The sequence below is a fragment of the Pieris brassicae genome, chromosome 12, assembly GCF_905147105.1.
Source record: "Pieris brassicae chromosome 12, ilPieBrab1.1, whole genome shotgun sequence".
NCBI lineage: Eukaryota > Metazoa > Arthropoda > Insecta > Lepidoptera > Pieridae > Pieris > Pieris brassicae.
The window spans coordinates 8,623,916-8,643,656 of record NC_059676.1 but is presented as its reverse complement, the minus strand read 5'-3'; the positions used below and the strand labels follow the sequence as shown (position 1 = coordinate 8,643,656).

The window sequence follows — 19,741 nt, the reverse complement described above, 5'->3', positions numbered from 1 at the left end:
AATGTTTTTCTTTATTTAATATGGTCTATTATTTCTTATCAGTTCGTAACATGAATTTTGTAAATTTTTGGAATAAGCGAACTTTCAAATAAAGAAATATTATTAGCAATAAAGACTTGTTTTATTTTTATGTTACTGTATTTTTTAGTTTTTATTTCCTAATCATAATATCCTTTCCAAAACTTTTGGTGACTTAGGAATTTCACCAAGAAGGTTTCACAAATGTATTTTTTTTAGATATTTGTTTCATAATGTGGACATTTTATTCAACAAATAAAATATAGTCAAGCAGCTAGGCATAGAACTGTCAGGGTTGACAGGTCAATACACCCATTATTGACTGTGGACCAATATATTTTTCTGCCTTTATGCCCAATTAAGATAAGCCTAGCATATAATCACGTCACTCATAAAACTCAGGCCCAAGATATGAGTCTACCAAAATAATCTAACAACTTATATTCATAATAAGATAGTCCAGTATAAGACATTGTTCGTTGGAGTCCACATGTAAAGACGGCAACAACCACCTATGGGTCAAATTCGATAGATTTGGTGATGCCACCAAAATTGGACTTGTGGAGTTACAAACTATTTAAAGTTTTTAGAAGAACCTCCATAGCAATTAAGAGAAAGAAAGAGGGCTATAGTTCTTGGTGATTTTAATATATATTAAGCGAAAAATAATGAAAAACAAACTAAGCAGTATATGGATGTCATGGACGAGGCTAGATATAGCACCATAGATAAAATTAAGACAAAAAAAATTGTACACGTGACTCGAAAACACGTAAATCAATAATCGACCACGTGTGTTCAAATTTAAGAAGTGACCGTTTTCATATGAAATTATTGAGACTGGAATGTCCGACTTTATATCGAGATAAAAAAAATCCTTATATTCAAAATTTAACAAATTATTCAATTCCTACAATTTAGATGTAGCAATACTTGATTATTCTTCTTCTGTAAGGAAATGTAAACAAGTAAAAAATATATATTTAATCCACCTCAGAAAGTTTGGATAAGTGGAGAAGTCATTGGTGCAATTCATTATAGAAACCTATTATGGGCTGAACTGAAAAAACTTCAAGCACAGTATACAAGAGACACGGTCAAATGATAACTAAAGATAATTACTTCTCCAACGAATTTATTAAACACGCTAAAAAAAACGAAAAATTAAAACATTGTCTAGGAACCAATTAACCAAAGAACCTTCTTAATTTATAATAGACACCAAAGAGTTAACTCAAGCAACCAATATTTGTGCAGGAATATCTCTCGATCTGCTTTAATAAACTGAATAAAGGTGAATTTCCGGATTCTCTTAAGAAAGCCAAAGTTACTCCTATCTGTAAATCAGGCCCTAAAACCGACCCCGGCAATTGTAGACCAATTTTCATTCACATTCACGAACTCGGTTTACATGGCCGAACTACATTTCATATATGTAATTGAAATATGGGCTACATCATCATTATCATCAATCAAAAAAATTAACTTACAAACACTGCAAAATAAATTAATAAAGTACTAAGCACAATTTAGACAGATTTTTTTAACACAGACTAATAAAATCTACCAAGAAACCAAAATTATAACGATAAAGCAATTATACGTTTATAGTACCTGTACCTTAAATAAAAAATATTTAAATAACTCTCCATAGTAGCTTATCATTAAAACAATCAAATCAAACACAACACGCAATACTCGTCGAGCGAGTTTGCTTATCTTGCCGATGCGGCGTACAAATTATTTGAAGAAGTTTATTAAGTATGAGGGTGTGCAATTATTTAATCAATAATCGTCTAAAATTCGTAACATTAGCGCGTTTAACAAATTCAAAAGGGCATTAAATAAACATATCAGTATGAGCCTAATAGACTCAAATTGTGAGGGCTGATGGCGAAGTGTATCTCATTCGTATGTACATATTAAGTTTCTCATGTAAATAATATTTTTTTTTTTTGGAATTATGCAGATGAGCATATGAGCTTATTAATACTTAGGGATAAAGTTATGAGTTTACTCATGTAACTGGTTTACCAGTACGTCCGATTCAAAAGTCAAAATGACGAAGGCACGCTCAGATAGCGGATTTTATTAGATAGATTAGATTTTGATACACGCAAGTCGGAATTAGCGCTAAATCTCGTCTCAGAACCTTATCCTTAGGGTCACAACAGTTTGTTTAGTAATTTATCTTTTTTGGCAACAATCACTAGGATGTCGCAGCTAAGGATATCTACAACTTAGTCACCGGGGCCTTTAGGCCAGTTCATAGTGAGACATAGACACTGGTCGTGTATCCTCCTTTAGGCTGAAGGTACGGAAATCCGTCGCCCAGCGTCACCGTAAACAGGTGCAATCTGAAGTCAAGGCTCATATATTAGGTCCTTACATATGAAATTGGCGTTTTGTATGGGAGGAACAAAAAATCGAATATTTTTAAATATAATATATTTAATTAATCAACGTATGAACCATTGTTTTCTATGCACTTTTGCCATCTCATAGGTAGTTCATTGATCCCTTTACTAAAAAAAACCAGTCGGACGGGAATCAATAAAATCTGTGAAGTCTGCCCCATCAGAGTTAAATTTTTTCCCTTGCAAGAAGTTGTCCAAATTTCGAAAAAAATGGTAATCTGTTGGAGCAAGGTCCGGGGAGTACGGAGGATGTCTTAGAAATTACAATTGAAGCTCTTCTAATTTGGTATCCGTCTGTTGTGCAGTGTGTGGTCTAGCGTTGTCGTGAAGTAGCAGTGGCGTGGAGCGATTGAACAGCCTAGGCTAGCCTTCGCTTGAGGCAGGATTTGGCTGGCTGGCCAGGATCCAACCATTGCGCTGAGCGCTTCCGATTATCGTAAAGAATCCATTTTTCATCACAGGTAATGATTCGGTTTAAAATACCTTCATTATTGTGCCGGTTCAGTAATGTAACGCAGCAGTCGACGCGCGTTTGCCGGTTTGCTTCAGTCAATTCGTGAGGTACCCACCTTTCAAGCTTTTTAATCTTTCCAATTTGTTTCAAGTGAATTGAAACAGTTTTATCACTAACACCGTAGCCTGCAGCTAACTCGGACGTGGTTTGCGTTGGATCCGCTTCCACAATAGCCTGCAATACTTCATTATCATCTTGGGTCTCAGGCCGTCCACGGAACTTGTTCTGCAGGTCGAAATTTCCAGAACGAAAACGTTGGAACCAAAAACGAGCTGTGTTTTCTTTTGCAACATGACCGCCATACACATCATTCACCCTTCGAGTCGTTTCCGCAGCACTAGTGCCACGTCGGAACTCGTACTCGTAAATAATGCGACACTTTAAGTTTTCCATTTTGTAACATGAGTGACGCAAACAGAAAAAAACAAATGAATGATGGTCATCGAAGCACAAATACATGAGTAAATAGCTGTACAAATTTGAATTAGGAATTCCTTACCAAAGAGGACAACATCGTGATGAGTAAAAGTGGCCAGTACGAAATACGCCAATTTCATATGTAAGGACCTTGTATTATTCAATGTCATATGTCGATTTAATTTATTTATATTATCTCTTAAATAGCTTAAATTAATAAGTAATCAGTGAATTGATTAAGTAAAATTTTAAATTAAGTTATGCTATTTTTTTATATCACATTGTGGTAATTCTTTTATGGTAACTTTATGATTTGATTACGATGATGACGTTATAATTTTATTAAAATATATAAATATGAATAGCTGAAAAGGGCTTCCCTTGTCTCACGCCTCTACAGATAATCGATTATTGAATCTGTATTTTAAATTATTTTGTCATTTCGCGTCTCTGACTCTGTCGCGTATATAAAACAACCGAAATCGGATCGACCGACGAAAAAGTTTTCACGATTGAAGAACACTACAATATGCAAAATGATAAAGAATATGCTCACAGTTCTAAATAACTGCTCAAATGGTCGGATTGGTACAACGTGGTCATCATGGGGCAGTGATGGTTTGGTGGGGCGCGTCATCAAGTAGTCACACAACCACATTTTTGTGAAAACGTCGTGAAAACTTCAGCCAACGTGTATGAAGATACAGTCTTGGATCGTGGTGTTAAACCTCTTAACAATAAACTTTTTAAAAATATACCTTGGACTTTCCAGCAGGATTTTGCATTTTGTCACAAGGCAAGAACTAACCAAGCCTGGCTTGAAACCAACATTCCGAATTTCATAAGAGCTGAAGACTGGCCCCCATCTAGTCTAGACCTCAAGACTTTAAATTATGGTCAATTTTGCAGCACATAGCCTGCTTAACGTAAATGCGTGCGTAAATCCATAGATTAGTGACCAAATAGATTAAAGGCTTGTATATTGGCGTGGCTATTTCAGATATAAATAATATTGTTTATTGTTTTGTATTGTAAAATGTAGAAATAAGAGATAAAAATGTAGGAATAAATTTTAATAATATAACATTACTTCATTAAAAAAAAAACTTTAATTTGTAACAGAATGTGCGTACATTGTAAATAATCTATAACCTAACAATGTATTAATCAAATAATAAACAACTCAACTCATTTAATTTGTTCTTTCTTCATACGCTACATAATAACAATTATGTATTTTATTTACATAGGTTTGCAGTTAGAACGAGGAGACGTTGACAAAAACGGAGGTTAACAAGCATCGGAAGAAAAAGGACATAAATCTACTTTATTATACATAATATAAAAGGTTGTAAGTACTACGCAAGACTTTTTTATGTTATTTCCAAAAGGAGGTTGTTGAAATATTTCAAGAATAATTTATTATTAATTATTTTTTATTTTTAAGAGCAGTGTTGTCCTAGTGGCTTGAGCGTGCGACTCTCATACCTGAGGTCATAGGTTCGATCCCCGGCTGTGCACCAATGGACTTTTCTCTATGCTTAGAATAGGATGTTAAGTGGCGTTAGCAAAATGTCAAATCAGAACATCTAGTACGTTGCCAGCCTTATCTTGGGAAAGAATCTGGCAATGTGTAACATTGGCCAATTATTACCTAATATCAGGCGAGCCTTCTGCCGTATTTCTACTTATTAAAGCAATGGTAAAGGATAAAGGTCTGATTGGCGGCTGGTACAAAGGTAACCAATTCTATTATTTAACCTTTAAATAACAAATTAACACCGATTATTCAGTTTATTCAGTAGAATTATGAATATTTAAACACTTAGACGTATTTAGGAATTACTAGTACCTATTTATAGTAGGGATTGCAATTTTATAATTATAGATATTTTTAAATGCTTGAATTGAATATTTTTTTAATTATTATTCGACAAGTTTAAAAGCAAGTTTAGAAATCAATTGTTATTTTTGTGAAAAATTAATGAATCGTTCGTACGAGGAAAGAAGTTGTACGTTTCGCAGGGAGAATGGGCTGATCCCTATCAGTCCTAGTCATAATAACGAATCGGAAGCAAACTACTAATGCACAGTAGTTTCTTTGAGAGCGTATTTCAACAAGCAGCAACTTCATAACAAGAAATCCTACAGATTAATACAGACGTAACCGACAACATTATATGCAAACTAAAAACATAACCAAATTTGATATGTTGATGATACTAAATTCATTAAATGTGGATAAAGGTGGGACGGAATATTACCAATTTTTATTAGAAAATGTGCTCAAATTATTACAGAACGGTTGTACATTACTCCTACGTTATCCGTTAACACATTAGGCACTTAACATATAATATATTTTGGTTCATAAAAGTGGTTTAGTGTTTAGTATGCGCCCAAGCGATACTTGTCAATACTGTTATGGATACCCAACATTCTGACTAGTCTTTGAATAGATAATTTATAAAGCCATCTATGGGGCCGTTCCAGTATTACGTAAGCACTCTAGGGGGTAGGGGTTCTTTGATTTTCTTAGTTCTTAGTTCTTAGTTAGTAAAATAGTCGTTGGGCCATTCTGAAGTAATCTTCTTTTCCACCAACGTTGAACAAAAGCTGCATGGCTTAATAGTACTGAATACGTAAAAGTTACTTGATATTCTATGGTGTTTCCCCTAGATCTAACAAGTAGGTAGACAAGTAACACTCCATAAACAGCTCAATATTTTGGAAATTATCCAGTCGCGATGCTGCCTCGGCGTAAACTAGGCTTTATATATTTCATCTTTCGCTATATTTTTAGTATAATTGTTTGTTATTATATATAATTTTTATAAGCTGTGAGTTAGGAAATAAATAAATAAATATTTTGATTTGTGTGTGTAGTAGCCCTATCTATATAGGTATGAATTTTAGTACGAGACTACATATTAATAATATCCGTCTGATAATGTCACCTCAGAATTGGTCATAAATAAGTACATAAATACTGGAATCTATTTAGTTCGTGTAGCATTAGCAATTGAAGTGGTTTTGTAGGTGGTGCAAGGGTAAGGAAATAGTAATTTTAAATAATTATACAAATATTATTTTATTATATTTTCGTGTGTAAAAATAAATTAAACGAGAACATTAATCAAAAGAATTAATTTAATTTATTTTTATAAATTTTTATTATTACTATGTACGTTATGTTAAGAAACATGTAAATACTAAATATTTGATTGTTATATTTAGTTACATGAATAAAATGTTATTATGAGAATTAAATTGCAACAACCATAATTCCAAAGAATCATAAAAGTTTATGGCGACAGTAGAAAAACACAAAGAGTTGTAATAATATTTATCTCTTTCACCAAAGTCATAATATTTCCGCGAAATGAATTCATGACCATTTGTCAATCTAATAGGCAAATAGGTGATCAGCCTCTTGTGCCTGACACACGCCTTTGACTATTTATGTCTAAGAGAAGCCACTAGGTCTACACTGCACTGAGTGATTCTTTAGCGAGATCCATTATTTTTGACACAAGAATTATTGATTTGTTATGTAAATTACGATATCTAAAATCAACATTAGTTATTAATTATTACTAATGTCACATATCAGCGTAGTCTGTTTTTAATTATTAAACGTAACTTGAAAGTTGAAGTCCTAAAAAACTTAAGTTTAAAGTCCTACGTATTAACTTGAAGTTCGTTGAGTCGAAGAGTTGAAGACTGGCCCCCGTCTAGCCTAGACCTTAAGACTTTAAATTATGGTCAATTTTGGAAGACATGGCCTAATCTAAACGTATTTAACGTGCATAAATCCAGAATCCTGATCAGACAGATTAAAGGCTGGTATAATGACCTGGCTATTATATTTTGCTAAGACTGTAATAAAAATGTAGGCATACATTTTAATAATATTTCATTACTTCGTTAAAAAAGTGTCATTTTCATTTGGGTTAGAAGTTATAAAAGATGAAATTATATTTCAATGTTCGTGTATTGAAAGTAATCTATAACCTAACAATGTATTAATCAAATAATAACCAACTCAATTCATTTAATTTATTCTTTCTTCATAAGCTACATAATAATAATAATATTTTTTATTTACACAGGTTTGAAGTTAGAACACGTTGTATAATGATTGACGTTGCCAAAAACGGAAGTTAACAAGCATCAGAAAATAAAGACAGAAAGGAAAAAAAAGACTACTTTATTATACATAATAAAAAAGGATGTATAGGTAAAAGAGAAAGTGCACTAGCACTAGCTAAGCAGGTCAAGGCTCAAGCGTTTGCAGATGATACATGGAGACACGGGAGAGGAGGTGACCAAAATCACCGGACTTAAAATAACATTCAAAATCATACAAAAATCTGGACAATCCGTCAGAAATCGATAACTTTTCTATGATAAAATTATTTACAGACGGGAGCAAAACGTCCGCGGGAGTGGAAGCAGCATGGACTGAGTGGCATGACGGGACCGAGACTAGAAATAAAAAGATGAGGCTTGCTGTAAGGTGTACCTCTTCACTGGATGCCATCGCAGGTGGACGCTCTCTCGATCTCCAAGTTGCTAAGATTCACATGCGCCTGGAATAGTCTCATGAAAATGGCATCAAAATTGAACTCTTTTAGGTGAAGGTGAACAAAAATTTGATGTCTTGGTAAAATTTAACGTCAAAAATGTATATAACTCCATCAGCAGGGATAGCTTGTTGACTTGTTTTGAGAGCATTAAAGAAATTAATTATACAGTGATACTCAGAGTCAGCAGTCAAAAGTTACGAACTCTCTTCAGAGTTGGTTGTCAATAAGAAAATCATCTTGCCTGGCTATTTTAAGTCTCGCTATAAATTCTAATATATTGATGATGGTACACTAGGCGGTAACGCAAATACTTTCAGATCTATATAAAATTATTACAGATTTTAATTCAATATCTCCATGGTGAGAATCTGGACTGTGAATGACAGAATCACCGAGAAAAGAGTTACTTTAATTAGAAGAATAGGATGTCAAATGGTATTAGCAAAATGTCAAATCAGACCATCACGTATGTTGCCGGCCTTATCGTCAGGAAGAAATCTGTCAGTGTGTAACATTGGTCAGTTATCACCTAACATCAGATAAGCCTTCAGCCCGTAGTTCTATTAAAGCAATGGTAAACGAAAGAGGTGATTGGCGGTGGTGAGTGACTGATTGGCGGCTGGTACAAAGGTGCACAATTGTATTATTTAACCTATAAATAACAAATTAACATCGATTATTCAGTTTATTCAGTAGAATAATGAATATTAAAAAGCATAGACGTAATTACAAAGTTCTAGTACCTATTTATAATAGGGATTGCAGTTTTTTAGTTATAGAAATGTTGAATTGAATTTTTTTTCTACAAGTTTAGAAACAAATATGTTTCATTTTCCAATACATCTTTTATTAATTTCATACTTTATATTAACCCCTAATAGCTTAGTCGCACAATGGGGCTATTTTCAAGTATTCGAAATCAACTGATATTGCCGTGAAAAAGTAGTGAATCGTTCGTACGAGGCAAGAAGTTAGGTAAATACGCTGATCCCTAGGTATAATAACGAATCGGGAACATGCACGGGATTGCAGTTCTTTCTTTCAGAGCGTATTTCAACAAGCAGCAGCTTCATAACAAGAAATCCTACAGATTAATACAGAAGTAACCGACAACATTATATACAAACATAACCAATTTTGATATATTGATGATACTAAATTCATTAATGACAAAGTAGATAAAGGAGCTGGATGTGCCAATTTTTATTAAAAAATATGCTCAAGCTATTACAGAACCATTATACGTTATTCGGAACTTATACGTGAACACATTTGGTATTTATCATATTTTGGTTCATAAAAGTGGCTCGCGGCTTAGTATTGAAAACTATCGCCTAATATCTATAATTATCATTCTGATGATCACACCATTCAATTACGTAAGCTCCAAATTTTAGGAATACGTGGGGACCTTCATCGGTGGTTCTGTTCCTATATATCTAATCGTAGACAGGCAGTTGCGGCTGGCAGTGCTAGAAATGATTTTGTTCATATAAGTTCTGGAGTTCCTCTATACTAGATCTATGTTATACTATGCCATGTGTATAATCTTTATGACATAAATTGTAGCTTTAAAGATTCTAATTGTATCTCCTATAAGACCTATAATAAGTTTAATGCCTAAATAAATGCCTTTTTTGGGAAAAGGGATACTTTTCTTTAATTAAATCCTAGAGGCTCTTTTATCTCTATCTTTTATTATAAATTTAAAAAATGTATTAAAGATAAGCTGTGTAAAATGGCTTACTATAAATTTAAAATATGTAATGTTTGTCGTAGTGAAGTACAATAATTTGCTATTTTAAAAGAGTACCGAGAGTTTTTTTACACCGGCTTTCTCTCTCGGCCTACACCCTCTGTCTTCTTTGCCAATGAGTAGGGATGTCTACCGATTCAAATTTAATGATGTGGAATTAGTGGTACCTATATCTTCTAATTTAATAATAAACATATTCTTTATTTTTTATTTTTAAGAATATCCATAGAGCAAGTTCACGTACTTACCTCACTTTTACACCAACCCACAACATGGCCAAATTAGGTATATTTTAGTTAAATGTATTGAATAATTAGTATTGTATGTTCCCTTTTGTAAATTTTTAAACCTATTTGTAAATATTATGTATACCATGTTTCGCTATATTTTTAATATAATTGTTTGTTATTATATATAATTTTTGTAAGTAACCTGTAGCTTTAGGAAATGTATAAATAAATATTTTGATTTGTAAATGTGGTAGCCCTATGTATGAATATTAGCTACAAAACTACATATTAGCAATATTCGTCTTGTCACTAATTCGAATCGAATTATTCATCAAAAAATACTAGAATATTCAAATCAATTTAGTTCGTGCAGCACAAGCTATTGAAGTGGGTTTTAATAAATATATAATAAGGGTAAGGTAAAATAGTAATTTTAAATACTTATAAATATAATGTTTATTATATAGTGTATACAAATAAATTAAACGATAACCTAAATGAGAATTAATTTAATTGATTTATTATTATTACCATGTAGATTAAGAAAATTGTAAATTATACTGTATATTTGATTGTTAAGTTAAGGTTACATTAATAAAATTTTATTATTTGAATTAAAAAAGAATAAAAATATTAAGTAGAAAGAATTAATGTCTACGGAAATTACTTTGTGGACAATGTCACTTATACTCGTTTACCTAATATTACATTTATGAAATAGTTTGCAACAACCATAAAGGTAGCTTTAGTTTAGATTGTAATTCTACCAAATAATCATAAAAGTTAATGGCACTATAAAAACAAATAAAGAGTGTTCATAATATATCTCAGTTTCACCAAGGTCGTAATACTTCCGCGAAATGAAGGTACAGCCTTTTTAGATCTGGGCCCCAGATTTCTGTATCTGTTTCATGACAATTTGTCAATCTAATAGGCAAATAGGTGATCAGCCTCCTGTGCCTGATACACGCCTTCGACTATTTATATCTAAGAGAATTCAGGTCAACACTGCACTAATTGATTCTTTAGCGAGATATATTATGTAAATTACGATATCTATGATTAACATTAGTTACCCATTATTACTAATGACACATACCAGCGTATACTGTTTTCAATTATTAAACGCAAAGTTTATTCTTGAAAGTTGAAATTCCTAAGAACTCTAGTTTCAAGTCCTACGTATTAAGATGAAGTTCATTACCGCTGTTCTAAAAGATTATACAGAAAACTTGGATTACTGAAGAGACCGAAGACTTCGCATCAAATATTTCTGTCTCTTTAATGATTTTTTAAGTTGTTTAATATAAAGATGGAGGAGAATCAAGGAGAGTCTCAGATCCGGAAGTCATTCGCGGGAGCTAACATTTTATTGACGGGAGGAACTGGCTTCCTCGGAAAACTGCTAATTGAAAAGTTACTAAGGTCAGTACCGCTTTTAGATTTTTTTTTGTACAGGGAAATACGAAGTTTAATGTTATTTTAGCGACTCCAAATATAACCTAATTAAGTATTTGTATGATGTAGGCTTCGTAAACAAAAATAAGATACTTTATATCGTCACTCTGAATGATCTATCATTGAAAACACTGGAAAAGGAAAAGAGAACGACAGAACAAGATATGGGCAGACAATATCAACAAATTAGGAGACATAACTTGGAGGATAAGTAATGTGAACGTTAGCAACAAATGTAAGAAAAGAATGGAAACAATAAAACAATATTTATATCTTTCAAACTTCAAACGTCATCAAACTTCATTATAAACAAGATTAACTACGATGCTGCTGTGAAAGAATTACTGTTGAAAAAGTTCAATTATATTATTAATCTCCAACAGCCAAATTGTACTTGTTGGTATTATCCATACTTCAATAATAAATAATACTCTTAAAACAATAACACCCAGAATAATTCACTGTATAAAGTCATGGATAACTCTTGGCCTGATTAAATGTATGAAGAATCGGGATCGAATGCACATAGTACGAGAATATTCCTTTTGACAGATTTAATTAACTTCCTAATTTGCCAGTGATTTTTTTTAAACATAGGTTTAGTTAGTATTAATAAGAGTTTCTGCCTTTCTCGTAAAAGAATTTAAATAAAAAATATGTTCGTAATTAAACTTTTGTTTCACTTAGATACTTGACATTACTCTAAGAAGATGGGTTTCTTGCGACGTTTTAACTATATTTTCAAAGTGCTTGGTAGTGCGGAGTTTTCTTATAACCTCTGGTAAGAACTGACGTAACTCCTTAGATTTTTTGTTTGTTCAAAGTACAACCTTGTAGCTCCATTTTTTATAAAAAAAAGTGACTTTATTTAGGATTTTTGGTAATTCTTTTTACTAAAATCCTAAATAATAACGTAATGTTGAAATTAAAGATAATAATCATGTCTATTCATTTAACATTATTTTTGAAAACGGTTTTTGTGCTCTACTGTAAACTGTAAAAATAAATTAATAATAATAATAACTGTAATAAAATTGCTCTACTGTAAAAAGATGGAGTTACGAGTTATGAGTATTAGGGTAACACAATGTTACACAGGCCCCATTTTGTACAATAAGCTATATAAATCCCTAAATACTTATCCCCTTTATATCTATGAATGTAAAATGAAACTAGTATAATGGCTAAACATCCAAAAATATTCTAATTAATAGAAAGTTTGTTTGTTAATATAAAATAATAAAATTAGGCTTTTTAAAATTCCCAACTTCAGTCCGTTATATTGTTTAAAATTTAATGTAAATAGAAAATCTTAGCAATAAATATTAGTTTCCATACTTACCTAAATAATGACACTAAATTCATATCTCGTATTCAAGTATCATCTGACATCTTCATGGAGGACTTTGAGGAGAGAGCTCTGGCTAATGCCCCGATTAAACCTCGACTGTACAAGAGATATGTCGATGACACATTTGTACTACTCCCCAATGACAAAATATGTGCATTCCTAGCACATTTAAATTCAATACACAACAACATTAAATTTACTGTTGAACAAGAGAACAACAACTGTCTGCCCTTTTTGGACATTTCAATTATACGCAAAGCAGATGGCACACTAGGTCACACAATACACAGGAAGGCAACCCACACAGATAGGTACCTCAATGGTGAATCCCACCACCACCCTTCACAACTACTTTCTGTCGGTAAATGTTTGTTCCAGAGAGCCCAACGTCTTTGTGATACTGCCCACCTAGAGGAGGAACTACAGCATGTAAAACAGGTGCTACACCGAAACAAGCTGCGCATCCCCCGTCTGCATCACAGAAACAAAAACAAGACACAAACAGCCAGCCTACCTGCCATATGTAAAGGGAGTAACAGATTAGCCGGATCCTAAAACGAGCTTCTATTAATACAATTTTCAAGCCGCACAAGAAGATTCAGCAATTCCTAAGACCAATCAAAAGTAAAACCCCGTTGCAAGATGCAGGTATATAGAAACTGGATTGTGACTGTGGCCTGTCTTACATAGGGCAAACAAACTATATTATGTCCAGCAGACTCAAAGAACACATTCGGACAAGACATAGACGACACCCAAATTAGCAGTCTGTGAACACACACTAGATAGGCTTAATCACTACATACGCTGAAAGTACTTGCGAAAGAACAAAGATTCTTCCCAAGATTGGTACGCGAAGCCATTGAAATAAAAAAAAGACACCCCAATTTCAATAGAGAAGAAGGCCTAAAATTATCAAACACCTGGGATCCAATAATATCCAAATTAAATCCCCAAGGCAAACAATCCCCGAAAATAGAGGACACCACGAGTCATTTCTGCAAAAACCCGTCATCTTTTAGTCGATATCAACTCTGGGGAAATAAATACAGATAACACAGCATCTACAGCTGTGATACTTTTGACATTCAACACCTTTTGTCTCCGTGTCACCGTGACCACGCACGTTGTAAAGCACGCTAAACGTCGGAAAATTTTAAATAAAAATTATGTTAATAATTATAAGTTTATAATAATAGTACATAGCTTCAATCCGTTTAAAACGTGTTTGCTTAAAAAAAATACCTACTGCAGCCATAAGTTCTGTTATAAATGAAAATGTATTTTTTTCATACATCTTTATTAAAGTCTCAGCAGAAAATAAAAAATATTCCATTCGAAATGGCCACTTTTGGCTTTTATACACACAAGCCTTTAATTTGTTTAGCCACGAATCTATGTAGTTACGCACTGCTCTGTTGCCAAGGGAAATTTCTCAATGTCGCCGTGTCCATAATTTGAAATCTACACTTGAGGTTTGGGCTTGATTAGGCCCAGTCTTCAGCTCCTATAAAGTTGGGTAGTTCGTGACCAGGTGCAGAATCTTACTGGAAAGTCAACGGTATATTTAAGAAAAAAATACTGCACAGATATTTCACAATACACTTTGGCTACAGTTTTCACTCCTTTTTCACCAAAATATAGTTTTGCGACTCCTTGACAAGTCTTTTGTTTGCAGATGTTGTCCGGAACTTGATAAGATATATTTATTAGCGAGGAAGAAGAAAAATAAAGATCCACAAACCCGATTAAAAGAACAGTTCGATGATGTGGTAGGTACAGCATATTATGCACAACATTATTAAATGCTTAATGTTTATATTTAACGAAGTTGAGAAGTCTTACGTCTTAAAGCTTACATTTTCATATATATAATATTTTTCAGCTGTATGAAACACTTCACAAAGATCAGCCAGACTTCATCAAGAAGGTGGAGATTCTAGAGGGAGAGCTGGACAGCGACAATCTTGGTCTTACAGACCAGGATAGGCTGACAGTATGCAATAAGGTACATTATTAGTATTAGGAGTGTACATATATTTAATACAAATGTTTCTGATGAGTCACCGCCAGCTTAAAAGTATAATTGTTTAGGATACCTACTCAGTTTTTTTGCATCTTCTTTTTCCTAATAATACAATACAAAATAAATAATACATAGTGTAAATTTTATGTGTTTCTATATCTCCAACGTCAACATATAAAAAAACATAATTGAAATTTAATTTCATGATTTCAGATTAACTTTATACTCCACGGAGCAGCGACCGTCCGTTTAGACGAGACCCTGAGTAAAGCCGTACGCATCAACACACGTGGCACCAAGGAGATGTTAACGCTTGCTCGCTGTTGCAAATATCTGAAAGCTTTTGTCTACATTTCGACCGCTTATTGGTAAGTTTATTTTGGTTAGGTTATTTTCGTACCCTATCTATTAACAAACAGAAATGTCTCATGCGTTTGTGTAACCTAAAAGAAATTATTTATTTTTAGTAACCACCCCCATCAACCAATAGAGGAAAAATTTTACGACTTTCCACTGACCAGTGACCTTCTTATTGACGTAGTTGAACGCTTGGATTCTAAAACTGTTGACGACATTACACCTGGGTAAATTTTATATGTACCTTTATTAGTATTATGCCTTAATTACTATTTAATATTACTAGGTTTATTGTCATTTTGAAAAATCAATTATTGTATGTTATTTCTTTTATTTTTATATTACGTTTTAGACTAATAGGCGCGTACTCAAATACATATTGTTTCACAAAGGCATCCGCAGAAAACTATCTTCTTAAACATTCTCAAGGATTACCTGTTGCAATATTAAGACCTTCTATAGGTAAGACGTCTTCTAATATTTCAATTACTAATTATTTAAAAATATCAATATAATAAATAATAATTTAATCGTATTAACAAGGTGTTCAATAAATAGTGACAGTGTGATTTATTTTCTTGGAAAAACATCTAAATACTGGCAGGTATAGCTAATAATAAAAAATAATTAAATTGTTTGTTTTTTTAAGTAGAAGTCATTAGGTTAGGACGTTTCGGAACGTTTTTTTTTAAATTTCATAAAATTTAAGTTCGCGTGGTAATAAAATTTTGCTAAGGGGGCTGGTAAATCAAGACTTAAGAGAAACATTAGGAGTTTACTCTCCTCTATATCCTAAGGTTACGCGTTAGAAAGAACATCCATAGACGCCGATGCAGGGGTCGCACGTAATACCCTACATTGGTAGTGTCTGAAATAAAAATTTAAAATACTTTTTGGATCAGAAGTAAAAAGAATTTTGGGCAAGTGAACATAATATTATATACAACCATTTGTGTATAAGAAGCAAACGAGACTGATTAATTCTCATAGCTCAGCTTTAGAACTTGTTATATTGACTGATTTTTTGACTCAAATGGGCAAAATCTATGGATAAAACAAGACTTTACCAGACATAGAAATGAAAAAACAGTGATTTGAAAGAGATCGTCATTTCCAACGCAGAAGAAGCTTAAGGAAATTTCATCCACCGGTTGACATTGGTCATGGGCTGATTTTCTGGGACAGCGAAGGGGAGGTAATGGTCTAATTTCGCAATCATAGAGCCATTACAGAGCTTGTAGCTTAAGCTTGTCCTTTGTACAGAAGACAAAAGTTGCGTGAGGATTAATCAAATAAAGATGATGAGGAAATAGTCCCTGCGGTACACTTTCATCCGAAAGAAGAAAAGCTGAGGATATACAAACTTTATAAACCTGAAAGATGAAAGAAAGAAAAAGTAAAATTTAATAAAAGAGAATTGCGTCATACTCATGATCACTTTTAATTGAACACTCCTAGTCAAATCAGTATTATTTATTAAGAAAATACATTTAAAACATTGTAAAAGTATTATTAATATGTTACATTTTCTAGTGACATCAACGGCAAAAGGTCCCATTCCTTTGGGTTGGATTGATAACATTTATGGACCGACTGGGGTGAGTTGCTTTCAAATTTAAATATTTTTGAGAAATAAAGAGGCCTGTATTATACAATAAACAAAATAATCGCCATCTTATTTTATGTTTACGTTATACGATTTAATTTAATAAGTGGATTCGATAAATAATCAAAAACATACGTTTGAGAGGCAAATGGAGAATATGTTGTTTTTTGCCCCCTCCAACATTCACCGGCTACAGGCGCTTCAGTCGCGATTCATGAGAATTGCAACTGGCGTAACCCTTCTACGTAAGGAGCGTCGATCTCCACCACGATCTCCATTCTAATGGATGAAGTTGGTATCCACACGCCCTTTCAACAAGGTTAAACACCATCCTAACCTGTTGATGCGTAAAATCTTCAACTGCTACTCCTTCCCGACCAAAAAGGTCCGTAATTGGCCTCGATACATTCTAAAGGTTCCGGATGATCCAATAAGAGTTGCTATTGATAACTGATTGAGTTACGACCACCAAACAGCCTGAGCTGAGCTATCGCTGTAGATACACAGATAAAATGTTAATGGTATTGTTTTAGATATGTGTTGGGGCTTGGATGGGCATTATTCGATTAATCAAATGTAACCCGGATGCCGTCGCCGATTTAGTACCAGCTGATTATGTTGCTAATGCTTGTATTGCCGTCGCTTGGAAGACCGCTCGAAACCATAAAAAAGCTTCTGAGCGGACACTTGATGATCACAGTGAGGGTCCGCAAGATGACGAGACAAAGGATGACCAGATTCCCCGTGTATATAATTATGTATCTGGAAACCAAAATCCCATTACATGGCGTAAGTTATGTTTCCTGTTACCTTCTTAGCTTCTTATTCGATGTAGCCCAAGTGATAAAAGAGACAGGTGAGAGAGAGAGAGAGAGAGAGGTTAGACTAAAGGTTAACTGCAAATCACTCGGGTGATCAATATCTGCTAATGCTGGCTATGATACTTCCGTCAAGAAGCACTGATTGGCTCATACTAGAGTACTTTTAATAGCATTTTACTAAAGTTTCTACACTCTCCTGCTCTACGTATATAAATAGGCTTAATATATTTATTTACATACAATATACAATTAATAAATTACTTTTGTTTTAGGTACTTTGCTGCAATACGTAAACAATGCTCAAATGGCGCCGGCAAAAGCGATGTGGTGTTTTATGCTCTTTCTTATAAATAACGCGTTCCTGTTCAAAACTTTGAACATCCTCCTTCACTGGATACCGGCTTATGTGTGCGATGGAGTAGCAGTTATGATTGGAAAAAAACCTATGTAAGGTACCTACTACTTACTACTATAATATAAGATTACATATATTTAAAGCTACGTGACGCGAATTCTAGGGTGGATCTAGAATTCGCGTCATGAGAACCGAATCTGAACAAATTACCCTCGATTGATCAAATTAGCAGCAGCTCTATTCGCTGCTGCGATCGGTAATCATTTTCGTAATATTGACATTAAAATTAATTAATTAATAAAAAAATTCCGACTCTCGAAATTAAAAACGTAACCTACGTTGCAAACTTTTATGCATTGTTTTTAACCTTCCCTCTTCACTTTTCAACATTTTTAAACATAGTATAATTTAATATAAATGAACATTTGATTTATTTCAGGCTTAAGAAAGTTTATACGAAAATTGACAAGTGGAGACATTTTAATAAAAAATTCAGTTCTCAATCCTGGAAAATGAGAAATTCCAATACTGTAGAACTTTTTAAGGAACTGAACGAGAAGGACCGACATATATTTGACTTTGACATATCTGCTTTAGACTGGAATTCGTATGTGTATAATTATATGATGGGAATTCGCTTGTACCTTCTCAAAGAATCCAAGGAAACAATCCCTTGGGGAATAAAAAAACAATATTTACTAAAAATTGCGAATTATATAGTGATGACAATTTACGCTATAACTTTGTTTTGGTTTGTTAAACTTTTGAGTGGAGGTGTGATGAAATTAATGTATAAAATTTTGGTATACCAGGGGATAAATGTTTTATTTATTTAATATAGTGTATTATTTCTTACCATTTCGTAACACGAATTTTGAAGATTTTTAACTTTAAGGTAAAAAAATGTGTACACACGTAAGAAGTGAAACTTCTTTATGACCTTATTTTTCAAAAAATTATCATCTTTATGCAACCTTACAGAAAATAGTTAAATAAAGTTAAATTAGATAAAGTTTAACAAAAGGCTTTTATTATCATAGACATGAATACAAATAATTCAGTTATTTCATTTTACTTACTACTAAGATTATAACAGAATTTGGTAAATTGTAATACTATCATTGTTATCGTTTTTATATATTTTTGTTATTAAGGGCTTATGGTAACTGAAATATGAAATATATTTTTTACATTCCGCAAAATTTAGTATCCAAGTAAATACTTTATCAATTGTAGATCCGACAGATCTTATCAAATAAATACCACAATCACACGCAAGTATAATAAAAAGAGATAAAATTACTTACTTTTTTTAGAAATTCTCTGGAATCACAATTATTTTATAATAATATATTAGGTCCTTACATATGAAATTGACGTATTTCGTACTGGCCACTTTAATCACGATGTTCTCCTCTTTGGTAAGGAATTCCAAATTCAAATTTGTACAGCTATTTACTCATGTATTTGTGCTTCGATGACCGTCATTCATTGGTTTTTTCTTCTGTTTTTTTCTGTTTGCGTCACTCATTTTACAAAATGGATAACTTAAAGTATCGCATTATTTACGAGTACGAGTTCCGCCGTGGCACTAGTGCTGCGGAAACGACTCGATGGGTGAATGATGTGTATGGCGGTCATGTTGCAAAAGAAAACACAGCTCGTTTTTGGTTCCAACGTTTTCGTTCTGGAAATTTCGACCTGCAGAACAAGTCCCGTGGACGGCCTGAGACCCAAGATGATAATGAAGTATTGAAGGCTATTGTGGAAGCGGATCCATCGCAAACCACGTCCGAGTTAGCTGCAGGCTACGGTGTTAGTGATAA

At 33.1% G+C, this 19,741-nt stretch overlaps 1 protein-coding gene and 1 long non-coding RNA gene across 5 annotated transcripts; both read left to right on the top strand.

The window, feature by feature from the left end:
- The first annotated feature begins 6,347 nt into the window (after positions 1 to 6,347).
- Positions 6,348 to 8,075, top strand: LOC123717271. Its single transcript, XR_006754789.1, has 3 exons — positions 6,348 to 6,416; positions 7,479 to 7,690; positions 7,792 to 8,075. It is a non-coding gene; the product is annotated as an uncharacterized LOC123717271 (long non-coding RNA).
- Positions 8,076 to 10,161: 2,086 nt separating this feature from the next.
- On the top strand, positions 10,162 to 18,766 carry LOC123717261 (putative fatty acyl-CoA reductase CG5065). Of its 4 annotated transcripts, none has more exons than XM_045673158.1 (11): positions 10,162 to 10,355; positions 11,239 to 11,366; positions 14,429 to 14,522; positions 14,636 to 14,758; positions 14,990 to 15,144; positions 15,244 to 15,360; positions 15,486 to 15,595; positions 16,667 to 16,731; positions 17,273 to 17,528; positions 17,833 to 18,007; positions 18,355 to 18,766. In XM_045673158.1, exons 2-11 carry the CDS (start codon positions 11,254 to 11,256, stop codon positions 18,749 to 18,751), a joined length of 1,605 nt encoding a protein of 534 aa, XP_045529114.1. In that variant the 5' UTR covers positions 10,162 to 10,355; positions 11,239 to 11,253; the 3' UTR covers positions 18,752 to 18,766. The 4 variants fall into 4 exon arrangements, with proteins under 4 accessions (XP_045529114.1, XP_045529115.1, XP_045529113.1 ...); XM_045673159.1 differs by having other exon boundaries at positions 10,162 to 10,360; positions 11,254 to 11,366; XM_045673157.1 differs by having other exon boundaries at positions 10,163 to 10,355; positions 11,254 to 11,366.
- Positions 18,767 to 19,741: the final 975 nt, after the last annotated feature.